Source organism: Tamandua tetradactyla, chromosome 18, assembly GCF_023851605.1.
Source record: "Tamandua tetradactyla isolate mTamTet1 chromosome 18, mTamTet1.pri, whole genome shotgun sequence".
In the NCBI taxonomy this organism is placed as follows: Eukaryota; Metazoa; Chordata; class Mammalia; order Pilosa; family Myrmecophagidae; genus Tamandua; species Tamandua tetradactyla.
The window spans coordinates 36,685,438-36,703,839 of NC_135344.1; the positions used below are offsets into that span (position 1 = coordinate 36,685,438).

Below are 18,402 nucleotides of genomic sequence, written 5' to 3' on the forward strand. Positions count from 1 at the left end.
TATAACAAATTCCGTGTTTAGAAAACAAAAACTGAACTACAAACCATAGCACTAAACTCCATTTTACATGTGAAGACACTGAGGTCCAGAGAAGTGGAACTGTTTTCCTGAGGACACGGAAAACCTCCCATTGGCATAGGGAGAACTAAAAACCAAGAACCAAATCTGAGCCCAGGCCTGGAGCAATGAGGGTAGAAGGGTGGGCTGTTCCTGCCCAGACATCTCCAGGGCTTCTCCCACTGCCACTGCCAGCTGGACTTGGGAAAACTCACATCCTGTTGTCAGCTTCTCTGTTCAAGGCTGGGGGACAATTCAGGAAGACTCAGAGGAAGGGACTGCAGAGGCCACACCTCTGTTATTAATTGAGGGCCTTGCAGGGTCCAGATGTGTATCTGTTTGGTGGAGCCCGCCTGTCCAGGCCACTGAGGGGCTGGTGGTCACCAACGTGGGCTGTAACTTCTTGTGGCTTATGGGCAGGCAGCAGTCCTTACCTCCATTTCATTACAACACCACCCCTTGAAGCTGACTGCATAGGCTTTGGGGACAGACAAAGCCTCAAGTTCGAGTTGCACCAGCAACTGCTCAGTTGTGTGAACTTGGACAAGTTACTTCACTTCTCTGTGCCTCAGTTTTGTCATCTGTAAAATGGGGAACTAACAATGCCCATTTCATGGGGTCATTGTGAGGATTAAGTGAGATAAAGAATGTAGAGAACTTAGTATGAAATCTGAGATGTAGCAAGTAAGCAGTGAAGGATAGCTATTGCTACTATGGTCCTACTGCAAAGGAATGATAATAATAAATGAAAAAATTCCTCCTCTCAGATTTTAGCCACCTACAAGAAGGTGATTTCTTGGTGGTGGGATCACTAGTTTTATTTTTTTTTTTCTGTGACCTAAAGTAAAAATATGCACATTCACATACATGCACAGTAAATAAAAGTGTCACATGGAAAATATTTACCCTCACTGTATGTGATGTAAAACGATATTGTTTTGATTCTGTTCAATTCCACATATTTTTTTAAATATTGGTGACAACCCACTAAATTCATTAAACACTCTGCTAATGGATCTCAACCTGTGATGACTTGGTGACACACTGTCCACCACTACTGGACTCAAGTTTCAGAGTATCATATGAGTTAAATATTTAGATCCCTGGATCCACCCCATAGAGAATCTGAGGAGGGGTTTGGGCATCTGTATTTATAATAAGTACCCTAAGATTTCTTAAAGAAAGTGTCCTCTGTCTGTACACTAAGAAATGCTGGACTTTGTTCATGCTGGCAGCTGCCTGCTGGAAAGCTGCTCACCAATAGTGCAGATGTGTCAATCTCTCTCTGAAGGACACATAGTCCCCAGTAGGAATAGGTTTTCCCCTAACACCCTGGGTGGACCTGGAATATTCCTCATCTCCTCATCTTCCTTCCTCTATTGGGGACCCCATTAAAGAGAAGGAAACTAATCAGGAATCCACAAGTCTCCCCTCAGCATCCAACCCAGCAAGGGGCCAAGGGCAATGTGGGGCCAGCCTGGGGAGAATGTGGGGGTTGGGGCAGGGAGTGGGGAAAGAGGAGAAAGGATTCTCACACTGATCCAATTGGTACATTGCCCCCTGAACTATAAAGCTCCCATTTATGGCTAAGCACCATACTGGGGACACTTTACAGATGAGGAAACTGAGGCTCATGGTGGCTTGCCCAGGTCACACAGCTAGTCAAATCAGAGCTGCAAGTTGAGCCCAGGCTTGTCTGATCTGAATGCCTGTACCTTCAACTGACCTGCTGAACTAGCTCTGTGATGTGAGAGGCGGGAGCCCCTTGTCTGAGGGGAGAGGGTGCTGAACAGGGGCTTTCTATGAGCGCTGGAGATGCCTGGAGGCTGCCTGTGGTTGCTAGGCAACCAGGCAACAGCCCAGCTCCCTGGCAGCAATTGTCTGGTGAAGTGCCTGGGGTGCTGGTGCTGGTGAAGAACTTGAACCTCACTTATGTTTGTTTTCTGTTCTCACACCCCCTCTTTCTTGGACGTTGGGCCACCAACCCCAGTTGTCCCTTACGAGATCACCCTCTACACCAGTGATGTCTTTGCTGCCGGGACAGATGCCAACATCTTCATCGTCATCTACGGCTGCGATGCTGTGTGCACCCAGCAGAAGTACCTGTGCACCAACAAGAGAGAGCAGAAGCTGTTCTTTGAGAGGAAGTCGGCCTCCCGCTTCATAATGGAGGTACTTGAGTTCAGCAGGCTTCCCGGGAGAGCCAGGACTGAGGTTTAGGGGTGGCTCAGGAGAGAGGAGCAGAAGAAGCCCTGCATCCAGTGGCAGGACACCTGTACTTTCCCCTGGATGGGCTGCTAATTAGCAGAGGATGATGAGCAACTCATCAAACCTCTCTGGGCCTCAGTACATCCAAATAACCATGAGGATGGTAACCTTGGCCTTGCCCTCTCCAAAATGGTGGGCAGGATCAAAGGAGATAATGAAGAGGGCTCTGGAAAACTTGCGGTGCTCTTCCAAAGGGGCATCTCCAGTGCTACCAAAAACACCCAGACAAATGTCCAGAGCATGAGTAGGAATCACCCACCAGCTATCACATGGGGATGGGATCTCATCTGATCCAGAAGACCATCTTGTAGGCTCCCCACACCTTATCAGGTCTGGACCTGGAGGTTTTGTTGTTTGCTATGGATGTACGTTCGTTGCTGTGGGTGCCCTTTGGTGGCGCATACACTCCAATTCAGTGCATGCGTATACACTCCAAGCACATGCTCATTGTGCTTCTTTGTGTGCCAGGTTGGGTGGGAGAGACAAGAGAAGAGGAGATCCTGCCTTCAAAAGGCTTGCCATTTAACTGGGCAAGACCTCCACCAAAGCTACTAGAGGGTTTGATAGTTGTCACAATACCTGACTGTGTGGGAAAGAAAGGCACTACCATAATCGTATAAACTCATCTAACACTCACAACAATTCTTTACTGTAGTTACACCTGTTTAAAAATGGAAAAACCGAGACCCAGAGAGTTTAGTATCTTACCTAAAGTCACACAGCTGGGACAAGTTGGAGACAGGATTCAAACCCAGGATTGGCTTGAGGAAATGTTCTCCTAGACTAGCAGCAGACACAGAATTTGCAGTAGGTTGGCAACGACCATGAGGGAAGGTGTATGGGATGGGGGTGGGGGGGCAGACTGAGTCTGGTGTGGGTGTTTAGGGCTGGTAACCAGGAATGATGGGAGAAGGCTCCCTGGAGGAGGTAGGCTTTGCACTGGACTGAAGGATAGTGGGTATAAGCAGGGACAAGGCAGGGAGGCATTCCTAGCAAGGGGGTCCACATGGCCAAATGGTGCAGAAGTGGGAATAAGCACAGACTGTGTTTGAGGTTTGGCCAGAGGGGACAAGAAGAGAGTGATGTGACCTGGGTAGAGGCAGGGACAAAACAGGAGTTAAAGAGATGAGCAGGATTGGAGGGAAACAAAGTCCTGAGTGTCTTCCTTCTTCCTGGGCAGTCTCCATCCCAGGGGACACTCTGCTCCCTCCCCGCCTCCTCTGAGAGTGGGCAGCACTCATGGGAAGGTCTGCCACCTTTGTTGAGTCCTTTAACAAGGAAAATTCAAGGGTGAGTCATTAATCTGCACAAAGCTAACATCTCACCAACCCAAGATGTCTCAGTGCATGAGTCATTGGAGGCAGATGCTGTCAGTGGCTGAGAGTTGTGATTGCACCTCAGCATGATTTCTGGGGAGTTTTATCAACGAACTCCCCACTAATAGACAGCTATAATATGCAAGTAATTTGTTGCTATTTTTTTTCTTTTTTCTTTTCAAATTTATCTTGGTCTTGGGGGAGTAGGAGAGCTTGGAAACAAAGGAAAAACTTGGTCTCCTTGCCTCTGTCTCTCCGCCTTGCTCTGTACCTGCCTCTCTGCTTCTCTTTGTTGGTTGATCATCAAGGAAGAGGAAGAGCACTGAATTGCACATCCATAACCTTGGATTCTGGTTCTGGCTCAGCTGCTAATACAGGAGTAAGCCACGCTTGTCTCTGTGGCCTCATCCTAAGGCAAATTTGTCTCCAGGAGGGGACAGAAATAGCTGACATTTATGGAGCACTGTCCACATGCCAGCCCCACTCTAAACATTTGATGGGTATCAATTTATCTAATCCTTGTAATAATTTTAAGAGTTAGGTTATTCCATTTTACAGATGAGGAAACAGTACAGGAAGTTTAAGTATCTTGCTCAAGGGTAGAGCTAGGATTTGAACTCAAGCAGTTCAGTTCCAGAGCTGCCTTTGCCTAACTCTTTTGTCTTACATGAGAGCTTCAGGGCCCCTCCTAATGCTGATGTCCTCTGAGCCTATCCCCTGTGCCCCTATAGCACCCCATTTATGACCAGGGGACCCCTTAAAGGCCTCCTTGCTCTCTGGTGGGCCACAGCTCAGATGGCTTCCCAAGCACACACAACTGAGTTGCCAGATGATTAGATGATTCCAATCATCAAGTGCCATTGGCATCCTAGACTCATACATCTTGAACTTCAAAGAGATACAATAGGGAAGAGGGGAAAGAGGCCCCTGAACAGAGGAAGAGGCAGGCGAATCTATACTCCTTGGTTCTGCTAGGCCTCCTCAAGAGGAGATTCTGTGATTCGCCAATGTGCTTCCCTCACTTTGAAAGAATAAGGCTTCATTAAAAATGTCCTTGGCAGGAGCACCAGCCTGAAATTAAATGTAGATTCAGAAAGCCTCTCGGGTGCTCACCAGACCTTCAAAGGACCATTTCAGACATGGATTCTTACTTCTCTGATGAAGAGTGGACAAGCCAGACCCTATACCCTGAGCCAGTAGCCTGAGAAGATACTAGGAAGAATGTTGCAGGGCAGCAGCCGTGCTCGTTCAGCACCTCCAGCAGCGTGGCCCACTGCCACTCTCTTGGAACCAGGGAATAGTTGACTATGAGAACTATGTCTGAGGAGCTTGGACTTAGAGGTGACTTCAAGGGATTTCCCTGTCCAGGCCCCTGCCTTCAGCTACATAAGACATTGTTCCCTCCTGTTTTGAGGTGAGGAATTCTAGGCCTAGAGGGTCAAGGGCTTGCCTGGGATCCCACAGCTAGTAGGTGACAGAGCCAAAGTTGAAATTAGAAAGGGTGGGTGTGCAGTGCTGATAGAGCCCACACCTGCATGGCTGCCAGCAGTGGGTGGGTGTACAGGCTGTGAGGAACCAGAGGTTGACTCAGAGGTTGTTTCCATCTACTATTACGTAGGCCTCCCATGGGCTAAAAAACTCAGGGGTCAAACACCATTCATTCATCACGAACCCTCCGTCCACCCTGGAGTTGAGTACCTGGCCTCCTGGGTCATGCCTGGCAGCTTCATGGGCAAATCAGGAGGCCTGCTCTGTGGAGTGCTGCCAGGAAACTCAAATCTGTGGCACCTCCACTCAACCCCAGCTATTGTACCAAACCTCATGGTGTGAATTCCTTGCACCCGCCATGGGCCAGGGCATCTGGGTGTTGTATTTCCCTGCCCTCCTTTCCCTTTGCCCTAATTTAGTCATAGATTTCTCATCCTATTCCTGTCCCAGATCCCTTAAGAATGAGCAGGGTGTAATTTCAGAGAACCGGATACATGTGAACTGGGAGAGGCCCAAAAGGCTTCATGGAGACCCTGGAGTGGGGTCTTGTGGGGTGAGAGAGCAGCCTGCCAGAAAGAGATCCTTGCCTTGCATCACACCACCTCATTGCCCTGTCACAGGGGGCCCGAGGGGTCAGAGAATCTGCCAGTCCTGACTGAGGTCCCCCACTACTCCCCATGCAGAAAGAAGAGGTTACAACCCCTAAGGTTCGGGAGCTCCTTTGACACATACATAGGTACCAGCTTTAGTTCAATGGAACATTCACATACATTGTCCTGTTTAAGGATCACACATGTTGTGAGATTGCCTGGCTGGCTTTATCATACCCATTTTACAGATGAGGAAATGCTCATCCTTTCTATAAGACTTATTGAGTACCTAGGTCACAGGCTTTGGGAATACAGTGGTAAGCAAACACCAAGGTGGTACCTGCTCTTCTGGCACCTCATGGTAGAGGAGGGGCTATCACACATGCAAACTTACAAGTGGGAGATGTGCTCCAAGGGGGAGCCACAGGATGCTATGAGATCTCATCATAAAGAGAGGTCATCTCCTCAGAGTGGCCAAAGGAGCTTCCCTGAGGAAGTGAACCTTCAGCTAAGACCTGAATGATGAGGTTGAGCAGGAACTTGATTAGGTAAAGAAGAGGAGGGGACAGAGAGAGTATGTGTGCAAAGGCCCTATGGTGAGAGAATATCAAATTTGAGAAACTAGAATTTGAGGAAGTTTAGAAGAGGTGTGACTGGTGAGGGAAAGGACCCTTAGGTACGAGGTCAACCTGGCAATACAGGGGCATAGGCAGAACCAGAACTCACCTTTTGATACCCAGTTCAGCTCTCAAATTGGGAATGAGCTGCTGCAACAGTTAAAATGGAAGACAGAGGGCTGGGCTCCACCATAAAGAGTGGGTGGGATTTAATGGCGCATTGGAGTCTGGGCAGGTTATAAATGGGGAAAGGGAAAGTAAAGCATGAGCATGGTGTGTGCAGAGGTGTATGAGGGTCAGCTTGGCTGAACAGAGGAGACGTATTTGGATTTAGTACTTTTTTTTACACTTTTCAGCTAATGTATGGTACCTTTTCTGTGTTTCAAAGTTAGAAGACGTGGGAGAAGTCATTGAAAAAATTCGGATTGGTCACAATAATTTGGGCATGAATCCTGGGTGGCATTGTTCCCATGTGGACATCCGCAGGCTCCTCCCAGATAAAGATGTGAGTTTTTGATGGTCTTTTCTGCTGTTTCTTTTGTCCCTTTCAGAAGAGATTCCAGGCATCTTCCCCGTCAGGCCCTGCTGGTTACTTCAGCCTTTGATCAGTCAAGATAAAATCCTCAGAGGAAAATTCAGGTCCAAGGCAGAGCCTTTAGAACCTGGTTCAAATGTCGAGGAGGAGCCTTGGCAGCCATGCCTCTGTTCCCCAAGGACTTGGTGCCTGTACTACCCCAGGTCAGCTCATAAGGAACTCACACAAAGAAATCCATCCCCAGCAACTTAGAAAACATTCTGAGGCCACAGAATTCTAAACCTAGGAGGAAGTTCTCAACCATGGCAGCAGATATGAATGACCTGGGAAGCTATTTAAAAATACAGAATCCCTCTGTATGGGATTCAGATACCTGCTTTTGGTTGACTCTGGGAAGAGCAACTTTCCAGAGCCAACCACTTGATATGTTCTGAAAGTCCTTCAAAAACTGAATCTACTGGAACTGGGTGCAAGGCAGAGGGGCTCCCCTAATACCTTAGCAAAATATGGGGTCCCATGACCCTTGTCCTTTGTCCTAATGGTTATTACCTTGTTGATGAGTTGCTGATGTTGGTAGTTCCCACACTAAGTGCTCATTTTCCTCTTTCCTCCTTACCTCAGGGTTCTGAGACCTTGACATTCCCATGTGACCGATGGCTTGCCACCTCCGAGGATGACAAGAAGACCATCAGAGAATTGGTCCCTTATGACATTTTCACTGAGAAATATATGAAAGATGGGTCCTTAAGGCAAATCTACAAAGAAGTAGAGGAGCCTCTGGACAGTAAGTATGGGCCACCTCCCTCAGCACCCGCAGCAGCTCCAGCCCCAGGGTCCTTACTTAGAGGACCCCTACCCTGACCAGGCTAAGTCTGCATGCAGAGGCAGATTCCATTATTGTCTCCATTCTGCAGAGAGGCAACTGAGGCTGAAAGCTGGTAAAGAACTTGTCAAAGTTCTCAGGGCTACTAAATAGCAGAGCCATTCATCAAAACCTGAGCTGTCTCACTCCAAGTTCCGTGCTCCAATCCTTTCCCAATCTGAAGCCCAGCTCCAGACATTGTGATGATACGGCCAGGCACATGTTATCCTGTGCCTAGATTATCTTGGTCCTCATTTTCTCTCTTAGTAATAAACTTCTTAGTTTATTTGGCTAGTAATTTATGCATCTTGGCCCTCTTTGTTAGTGCTGGATACAACTGTCCCAACTAACTGCAAACCAAGGAAATCCCAGATTAATATGTAATTAACTACATATTAATTAGTATGTAAACAAAAGCTATATTTGTCCTCAGTAGCTGGTGCAGATTGAGAATGTGCAAAGTCTTGGGTTTGTTTTCTGTATGTGTTAGTTACTTTTTTCCAATTCCTCGCTGATGTGGTTTTTTCTACAGTATTTGGGTCATCCTGACCACCCACTTTTGTCCTTTCTCTTCCTTTCCTTTATGTGACGTCACCATTTTCCTGGTTTCCTTCCTACCTCTCTGACTAGTCCACCGAGTGCTATTTTCCTTTCTCAAACCAGGTGGTATTACGCAAGGCTCTGCCTTCAGCCCTCTCTTCTTCTCTTTTTCTGTTGTGTGTGTGTGTGAGTGTGCATGCCACTTGGACAGAGTCTGTTTTTGGATTTAAATTTTTTTTATTAGAGCAGTAGTGGGTTTATATAGCAGTACACACATACAGTTGTTCATGGTATCCTCTTATGAACCTTTTTATTTCTGTGGGTCAGCAGTAATGCTCCCCCCTCTCATTTCTGATTTTATTTGAGTCTTCTCGTATTTTTATGGGTGTCAGTCTTGCTAAAGGTTTGCCAATTTTATTGATCTTTTCAAAGAACCAACTTTTGGTTTTGTTAATTCTCTCTATTGCTTTTTTATTCCCAATTTCATTTATTTCTGCTCTAATCTTTGTTGTTTCTTTCCTTCTGCTTGCTTTGGGTTTGGTTTGCTGTTCTCTTTCAAGTGCCTTCAGATGTGCAGTTAGGGCTTTGATTTGAGTTCTTTTTTAATGTAAGTGTCAGGCTATAAAGCTTCTCTCAGCACTGCCTTCACTGCATCCCATAGGTTTTGATATGCTGTGTTCTTATTTTCATTCATCTCAATATATTTACTGATTTTCCTTGCAAATTCTTCTTTGACCCACTGATTGTTTGAGTGTGTTATTTAACTTCCATATACTTGTGAATTTTCCTGTTTTTTGCCTGTTATTGATTTCCAGCTTCATTTAATTATGGTCCAAGAAGATGCTTTAGTATGATTTCAGTCTTTTTAAATTTATTGAGGCTTGTTTTGTAATGCAGCATGTGGTCTATCCTGGAGAATGATCCATATGCGCTTGAGAAGAATGTGTATCTTGCTGTTTTGGGGGCACAATATTCTGTATATGTCTGTTAGGTCTAGTTCATGTATCATATTATTCAAGTTCTCTGTCTCCTTATTGATCTTCTGATTAGATGTTTTACCTATTGATGAGAGTGGTGTGTTGAAGTCCCCAACTATTATTGTAGAGGTGTTTATTTCTCCCTTCAGTTTTACCAGTATTGGCCTCATGTATTTAGGGCACCCTGGTTAGATGCATAAAAGGTTATGATTTCTATTTCTTCCTTATGGATTGGCCCTCTTATTAACATATAGTGTCTTTCTTTGTCTCTTATAATACTTAAAGTCTTTTTTGTCCGATATTAGTATAGCTGCCCCAGCTCTTTTTTTTTTTTTTGGTTACTATTTGCATGGAATATCTTTTTCCAACCTTTCACTTTCAACTTACATATATTTGGGGTCTAAAGTGAGTCTCTTGTAAACAATATATAGTTGAATTATGATTTTTTATCCACTCTGACAATCTCTGTCATTTGATTGGGAAGTTTAATCCATTAACATTCAGTGTTATTGCTATAGAGGCAGTACTTTCTTTAGCCATTCTGTCCTTTGTTTTTATGTCTTTTTAAAAAATTTTTGCTTCTGTTTTCCTTTATTGCCAACTCCTTTTCTATATAGTGGATTTTTTATGATGTATCTGAGTGATCTCTTTCTCATTTCTGTTTCTGTATTTTTTTAAAATACTTTCTTTGTGGTTACTCTGGGGTTTATATTGCACAACCTACATCTATAACCTAATAATTTGAAAAGATACCAACTTAGCTTCAATAGCATACTTGTTCTCCAAGTCTTCATTTCTTCAGACTACTCCAAGCCCCTGCCTCCTGTCTTTTCCGTTCAACCTGCAGATTCCCTTTGCTAAGTCTTCTTCAGCATGATTTGTGTTGATGAACTCTCAGTTTCCATTTATCTGTGAATATTTTACACTCGCCCTCGTATTTGAAGGACAGTTTTGCTTGATAAATGATTTTGGGTTGGCAATTTTTATCTTTCAGTACCTTAAATATACCATACCGCTGCCTTCTCAGCTCCATGTTTGCTGATGTGAAGTCAGCACCTAGACTTAGTAAGGATCCCGTGCATGTGACGCATCTTGCTGCTTTCAGAATTCTCTATCTTTGGCTTTGACATTCTGATTAATGTGTGTCTTGGAGTAGGTCTATTAGGATTTGTTCTCTTTGGAGTATGTGGTACTTCTTGGATATATATATGTATCTTTCATAAGAGTTGGTAAATATTCGGCTACTATTTCCTTATATATTCTTTTTGCCCCTTTTCCCTTCTCTTTTCTTTCTTGGACACTCATGACACACATATTTGTGCACTTCATGCTGTCACTTAAATCTCTGAACACTGCTCAATTTTTTCTATTCTTTTTTCTATCCATTCTTCTGACTATATGATTTCGATTGCCTTGTTTTCTAGTTTGATGATTATTTCTTCTGCCTGTTCAAATCTTCTGTTGCTTGCCTCTAGTGTATTTTTAATCTCTACTATTCTGCCTTTCATCCCCATAATTTCTATTATATTGCTGTTTATACCCTAAAATTCTTTTTTATGCTCACACAGTTCTTCTTAATATCCTTTATCTCTTTTTGCATGTTTTCCATCATCTCCTTGAATTAATTTAGATTTGTTTGAACTACTTTGACTTCTTTGATTAGTTGTTCCAAATGCTATCTCTTCTGAACTTTTAGTTTGTTCCCTTGACTGTGTTGTGTGGCTTATAATTTTTTGCTGATGTCTAGGCATCTGATTGTCATGATGAGTTAATTCTGAAGGTCAGTTTCTCCCTCTTGTCTAGGGTTTTATTGTTGATTGGCTTTGTGTTATGGCTCTTCTTTGACATTTGGTCCAACTTATTCTGTACCTTTAGAATAGAACGTATTTAACTGAGCAGATTTTCTCAGCTCTCCTTCATCTGATTCTTGCCCTGGACATGTGGTATAATTTTTAAGATTTACTTTTTATGTAAGTGTTTCACCTCTAGGAGAAAGCTTCCTCTCCTGTATTCCTTCTCCAGGAATCTTGGTGTGTTCTGTTTGTTGTTGTGCAGAATTTTTCCCCCAGATCCTATGATTTGTTTAAATTCTCTCCCTTACTCCGTGCCTCATTTTCCTTATACTTTTCAGTTTTGGGACTCTTCTGTCTTACAGCAGTTTAGTTTCGCCCCACTCTCTTTCCTCTGTGAGGCTTTTCTGCCTCTGATTTCTTCCCTAATAGGGTATCCCACCCTGGGAAGCCAGATGGGGTCAATTCACACAGGCGGGTCACTCCAGAAAAGTCCATTTTGCCTTTAGTTGGTCCAACCAATGTAACTGGACTGAGTGGGTGCCCTCTTGGTAGCTGCTGTTCTACCATGGTCACTCTCTCCTTTTTATTTTCCCCTGGGAAATGAAACACTCCTCAGTGACTTGTGTTCCATCCTGGGTCTCTGTGGACTTTGGTCCCTGTGTCTGAATATACTTGGGGTTCTAACTTGCTATAAGTTCCTCTATAGTCTGTTTCCCAGTGGGAGGGAGCCAGGCTGATGTCTCTGGGCAAATTCCAAGTTACACAGAAAGGGGAAGAGGACTGACACATCTGGGATGGAAGTTTCCCACCTGATATTTTCCTCTTTCTTCAGTTCAGCATTGGTGGAGTCCTCCTCCAGTCACTGCCATCCTCCAGAGTTCTTAACAAGTAGAATTTGTCCTCTTATTCCCTGAATCTCTGGAGATGTTTTTTTCAGTGGGTGTCTTACATTGCCATTTTGATGACATCTGACAAAGTCTGTTTTGCCCAGCGATGACATTGGTCACGTTCTTCCCTATGTTATTTACCAGCTGTTCAGTGCTCAACAAGGCTTAGCAGTTTCAAAAATCAAATTTACTTGTTAAAAAAGAACAGACTTTCTACTGCTGATGATATATATGCTGGCTCTCTTCAAGGCAGCAGTCTGCACAGATCGGGGATGCTCTGGGAGCTTGGAAATCCCGCCTAAATTTGTTGTCCTGCCCTCTTGGAAAAACTGGACTAAAACCCAGGAATCCAAGCCCTATATGGAGCAGAGTATGGGGTTGGGAGGTTATTAGGCCTTTACTGCCTAATGAGGTGATAAGATAATTGTTTTCCCTTTTTGTAATGGGAAGTAAAACAGCTTTATCTCTAATGTTCCTTTACTCTGAGTTGCCACCCAGAGGTTAAAAAAAAATACTGCCTCAATAATGTGCCTTTCTCTACCTGTGTTCCCTTCTCTTAATTTTCTTTCCATTAAATCTGGCACATAATTCTCTCTTGTACTTGGGTCCCAAAAGATGTCCTGGAAAGCTGTCCCAGTGGCACAATGGGGCCACTCTATATTAATAATAGGCCACCAAACCCGCTCTGTGCTTGGTGATGTTTCTAGGGAAACACCTCTCCACTGATGAGCTGGAGCCTGGGTGGGATGGGAAGGGAGGAGGATCCAGAAATAGCCATATCTGACTGCACAACTGCATTGCTCAGCACAGAAGCTGAATCAGTTTTCTTAATTCCCAAAGGGCTGGAGAAACCAAGGGGTATGGAGGGGCCTTAAGAAGGCTACTTAATAACAGCCCCTAGTGACACAGCACTCCATCCTGGGACAAGAGTTCCAAAGACCTGCCTCCTATGGGGGCCCCCATCCCTGTGATTGTCTCACAACCAAGCCCAAGTCTGAAGCAGGGCTGAAGGCACAACTAGGAAATGAGTGAGGCAAAAAAAAAAAAAAAAAAAAAAAATGGGAGGAGGGGGACAACAAACTGTTGTGTCCAGATTGTGAGTAGATTCTGAATGTTACCATGTCAGTATTAGCCAGACAGACTTGGGAAATGTTAAATCTTTCAAACAACAAAGAGAAGATTTTGCTTATTAATTCCACACATAAAATGATGGTTAGATTCTGCACAGAGTTATGTGTGGTTAGGGGAGGGGACAAGTGTGCCTGGTTCCTGGTTCCTGCCCTTGGCATGGCGTGGGGCCTGGCAAGCAGGTCTCTGACAATCAGTTCTCATGCTGTGTCAAGTTGGTTTGGAGAACAGGGTGTTTGGAGGACCTACTGAGCCAAGGAGGATGGGTGGAGAGAAGGTTTGGAAAGGGGGGATGCTGGAGGGGGTAGAGTTCAGTTGTGTTTTCGTGAAGCCTAAGGACTTTTACCCCCTCTCCCTGTTCTTCTATCCAAAGAACAATTTGAGTTTCAGGTCAAGGAAAGAGGGATTGAGTTGGGTCAAATCCAAGGGGGAGGGATGGAAGCTGAAGCTTACATTCTTACAAACTCTTGCAAGTGGACATAAAACCAGATTTAATTAAATTTAGAAAAATAAGGTAATGTGAATTACTCATACCCAATGTTATGGAACACATTCACTCCCACAAAATTGTCACTACCATTTTCTTCATTTTCCTTTGGTTCCTCCTCCACTTGGGCGTTTCTGGATGCTCCTTATGGCATAGCTTGAGGGGTTCCTAACCTTCTGCCCACCTCTCCCAGGCTGATGTTGTCTGGTTGCATCTACCCCTTCAGGTCTTATCCTACATCCCCTGGACACTGGCTTCCTTGACAATCTAGAGGGCAGTGGCCAGAGTCTGCATCTCCATCCCAGCTCTCTCCTGTGCTTCCAAACTGCACACCTGTCACATAGTGAACATCTCTTCTTCGACTGGACCGCAAGATCACAAACTCTCCCTCAATCTTGTCCACTAGATTTTCAAGGAAGCCAGTGTCCAGGGGATGTAGAATAAGACCTGATGGGGTAGATGGAACCAGACAACATCAGCATCGGAAAGGTGGGCAGAAGGTTAGGAGCCCTTCCAGCTACGCCATAAGGAGCATCCAGAAAGGCAGAAGTGAAGGAGGAACCAAGGGGAAATGATGAAAATGGTAGTAACAATTTTGTGGGAGTGAATGTGTTCCATAACCTTGGGTATGAGTAATTCACATTACCTTATTTTTCTAAATTTAATTAAATCTGGTTTTATGTCCACTTGCAAGATTTAGTAAGAATGACAATCTCAGTCACTGCAGGGAGGGGGAAATACCTTTTCTAGGATCTTATAAGGGTCCTGGCACTCATAGGAAGAACCTGGCCCTTGTGCTTGAAACTTCCTTATTTGGGGCCCCCAAATAAGCTTGATGGCAGTCATCTCCCTATGGGGTCTCAGTGTGCAGTGAGGGTTCTTTGCCACCTATGGAAATGCTTGGTCCTCACCCCCTCCCAGGAAGGAGGAAATTAACCTTTCTCCTGCTTTGGCCATTTCTGCCCCTTTGCCTCAAAGCTTCAGCTTCCATCCCTCACATTAGGACTTAATCCAGCTCAATCAATCCCTCCTTCCTTGACCTGAAACTCAAAAGTTCTTTGGATAGAAGAATAGGGAGAGGGGGTAAAAATCCTTAGGCTTAATGAAAACACAAGACTTGCTGCTCCTTCCTGGGGCAGAGGTTGGGAAAGGAGAGGCTTTATTCTTCCTTGATAAGTCCACAGAAGCAAAACATAAACACAGATGAGACACCCAGTTATTTTTATTTTCATTAAGAATTTTTAATAACTGTTACACCAGTATTTACTGAGCCCTTCCCCTAATCTGGGGCTGAAATGAAGGAGGGGTAGTAGACTCTGGCTTTGGTGAGAAGCATTTCCCTGTGGTGATGGGGGGAAGTGCTGGATGCCCGTGAGTTGTGGAATAAATGAAAAGTAAAGAGATGGATGCTAGGGGGAAAAAAGACTATTTCAAAATTATTGGATTTTCTGCATAACTATTTAGAAGAGTTGGGCATTAACACCAGTCAACCCTCAAATGGGAAGGCATGTTATTGTCAGTGTGTCTTGGCAGATTTAGTGGTCACAATGCGGAAAAACATTTCAGGCAGTTTCCAAGTATTTCCCCCTGGACTCTGTAGGTGGCTCTCTATGGGATGGTTTGAGAGGTTCTCAGAAAGTCCTCACCTTGGGGTCTCTTAGAGCCAACCTGTGTCCAGATCCAGTGAACAAACTTCTCATTGGTGAGCCCCCGTAGACTTTTACCAAAGGGTGAGAATTGAGTAAACAGAAGGAAGACACTAACTCCTTTACACCTTGGCCAAAAACGTAATGCCTCCTGCAAATCCAGTTCCCCAAATCCTAAAGCATTTCATTCTTTTCTTCTCTTTGTCTGTCCATCTGTCTGTCTGTCTACAATATGGCTATCCTACTGCCTGCCTGCCTGCCCACCCAGTTGTGCTGTACTCAGTGCAGATCTTCACAGGGAACATTCCTGGGGCTGGGACAGATGCCAAGGTCTACATCACCATCTATGGAGACCTGGGAGATACCGGGGAGCGGTACCTTGGCAAGTCAGAGAATCGCACCAACAAGTTTGAAAAAGGCACGGTATGGATGGGCTCACTGAGTTTACCCCCCACCCCTTACTCTTCCCCAGGTCTGGTTATTTGGAGGCCAGCTCTTCTTGCTCCCTGGTTCAGGAACTGGGTGGGGTGACATACACCCCCATTTGGGTTTTTACCCTTATCCTGTCCACCTGCAAGAGTGGCTCTTTCCACTCTCTCAGCCTCAGCACATCTCCTGTTCCGGGTCAGACGTGGGGGTGGAACAGAAGGTAGCGCTTGGGCTAGCAAGAGGCCTGTGTGAAAGCCTGAGTTGTGGGCTGCGTGGAATGGGCCATTTTCAGAAAACCAGTTCATAGTGGGTACTGCATGAACGTGGAGGTAAGCACTGCAGAGTAGCAGCACTGCACACACAGAGGCTTGGACTGGGAGTGTGGAGACCTAGATCTGCCGTCCCCTGCTTATCTGGTTGGACTTCCCTGGCCTCAGCTCCCTCATCTGTACGTTGAGAGGTTGGACACGGATCGACTAAACTGTGGCAGAATCCTGTATGGCACAGAGGCTCTCGGGAGCCACCAGGGGGTGGGAAACAGACGGGTGCCCCTCTCCTACCTTGTGGATCCACTGTGATCAGTCTGTTGGAGTGCCAGGTAAGCCCTCTGATAAGCAAAGGGTTCTATGGCTTTAAGTAGGCTTGCAAATCACATGACTTGCTGGTGTCAGTGTCCCTTCCCCTTCTGACATACTCTGAATTTACAAAAGGGAAGAGATCTCCTGCAGCGAGGCCTCACAAGGTTCCTTCTCACCCCCTCGGCTTCTCTCCCCTCAGTTCCTCTCCCTCACCTCCCCCCTTCACTTGCTCTTCAGCCTTGCCTCCTTCTCTCCATTCATCCACAGCTGTGGTCTTGTCTATCGTGATATGTACGGGAGATTTTCTTGCATCAACCAACAGGTATTCATTAAGTATCTCCTTAAGCCTGACCCTGGGTCAGACATGAGCCTTAGCTCTGAACCACTTGCCGCTGGTGAAAAGGAAATTATCCCCGGGACAAGGCGGGTGGTGTCATCCACATAAGTCTGCAGCTGGTGGAAGCCTATGGGCTGGGCCGTATGGAAAGTGCCCATCCTTGGCTTGAGGTCCCCAGGAGTCAGGTCTCTGACCCATGGGCTCCCCCACCCACCCAAAGATGCAACACTTACCTCTCAACTTAAGTTCACCTGCCTCTGAGGTGGGACCAGAATGTGACTGCTAATTGGGCCCCTGGACTGAACAAGGGGACTAGCAATGTAGGAGCACTTTGTGTCAGGGAGAGGTAATAAAATACACACATACCACCCTGGTAAGGTTGCTAGGACAGGACCCATCCTCCTCTTTCCAGTTGGGAAAATGGAATGCCAGCAAGGCAGGTGACTCCCCTGATGTCCCTCACTCTGTGCTAGGGATGTGATTGTCAGGCTCGCCCACGTATACCACTGTGAGATGTGGCAGTACCGTGCCTTGGTCAGATGCCCAGAAAACTGGAGCTGTTTCACTTGGGTTCAGGTCCTGACTCTGATACTTATTAGCTGTGTGATCTTGGGCTAGTTACCTAACACCTCTGTGTCTCAGTTTCTCCCCACCATAATATACACAGAATATATTGAATTATTGTGAAAATTAAATGAATTAAAACATTTAATTCATTTAAATGTTCTGGGAACTGACCTGTTTGGGAGGGCTCCCTCTCCCCATTTACCAGGCATCAATGAAGTATTCACTGGTAAATGCATCATAAGACGGTGAGGCCCATACAGCTGATAGATCAGGGTTCACTGTTATACCCACAGGGCCTGGCAAAGATCAGGGACTCGGGAAATACTTGTTGAGTGAGTAAATTAATGAAACTATAAATGAAGTGACAGCATCCATTCTTCCCTGTGTTCAGTTTCAGAATTCTTTCCCTCTTAGTGATTGTTGAATTGCAAGAAAAATCTTCTTGACCCTGTTCTGCCCCACACCTTCTCCTCCTTTCCTCTGGTTTGGACTACTTCTGGCTCATCACTGACTATATATGTGGACTTCATTTCACTGCTCAGCATCTACAACCTTCCAGTTCTCTCATCATTTGCTCCAGAACCCAGGAGTCATCCTTGACATCTCTCTCCCTGCCAGTATCCCCTCCCCATACACATCTGGTCAATTGCCAGGTCTTTGCCAGCCTCCCTTCTAAATCACTCTCGGCTCAGCTGAGTTGGCTCCCCCACCACTCAGTTCTTCCTTATCTCAGCTTGATGATTGAACCAACCTGGTCTCCTGAACATCAGACCTGCAATCCAATCCATCTTCATGCCTTCCTCAGTTAACGTGTCCTAAGCAGATGGAGTCCCTCCCTCATTTAAAACCCTCTAGGGGTTCCTCAGACCTCGTGTCCAGCCTGGACCCTTCACAGAATTTGCAAACCTGCACGGCATCCACCTCTCTGGAATGAGTTCGACAGACCATTAGATCCTAGTTTCCACAGTGCACCACACTCTTTCCTGTCTCTGTATCTTTCCAAACCTTTTCTCTGCATCTACATGTACATGTGACCATAGAAAATGCGTAATGTTGCTTTGTGGCTTTAATTTTTTACATAAAAGGCATCATACTATATAAAGGATTCCTCAATTTGCCTTTGGCATTCAATAGACTGCCTTAGAAATCTATGCCAGGATATATAGAATAGATGGAGCTGGCTTGTTCTTTATAACCACCACACACATACTTTGTCACAGTTTAATTAAAATTTCCCCAAATACTAATTTGAGGATGGTGGACATCTCATTGGCTTCAAGTTTTTCACTATAAAAATTAT

At 45.3% G+C, this 18,402-nt stretch overlaps 1 protein-coding gene and 1 long non-coding RNA gene across 4 annotated transcripts in view; one reads left to right on the forward strand and one right to left on the reverse strand.

The window, feature by feature from the left end:
* Window positions 1-18,402, forward strand: part of LOXHD1 (lipoxygenase homology PLAT domains 1) — a 183,163-nt gene that overhangs the window by 118,517 nt on the left and 46,244 nt on the right. For 2 of the 3 annotated variants that reach the window (XM_077135558.1, XM_077135555.1), the window contains 4 exons: window positions 2,048-2,229; window positions 6,725-6,841; window positions 7,493-7,655; window positions 15,460-15,614. In XM_077135558.1, coding sequence (XP_076991673.1) covers window positions 2,048-2,229; window positions 6,725-6,841; window positions 7,493-7,655; window positions 15,460-15,614 — 617 coding nt within the window. The other variant, XM_077135556.1, reaches the window with a different exon arrangement.
* Window positions 1-18,402, reverse strand: part of LOC143662112 (uncharacterized) — a 75,473-nt gene that overhangs the window by 14,491 nt on the left and 42,580 nt on the right. The window lies entirely within an intron of this gene.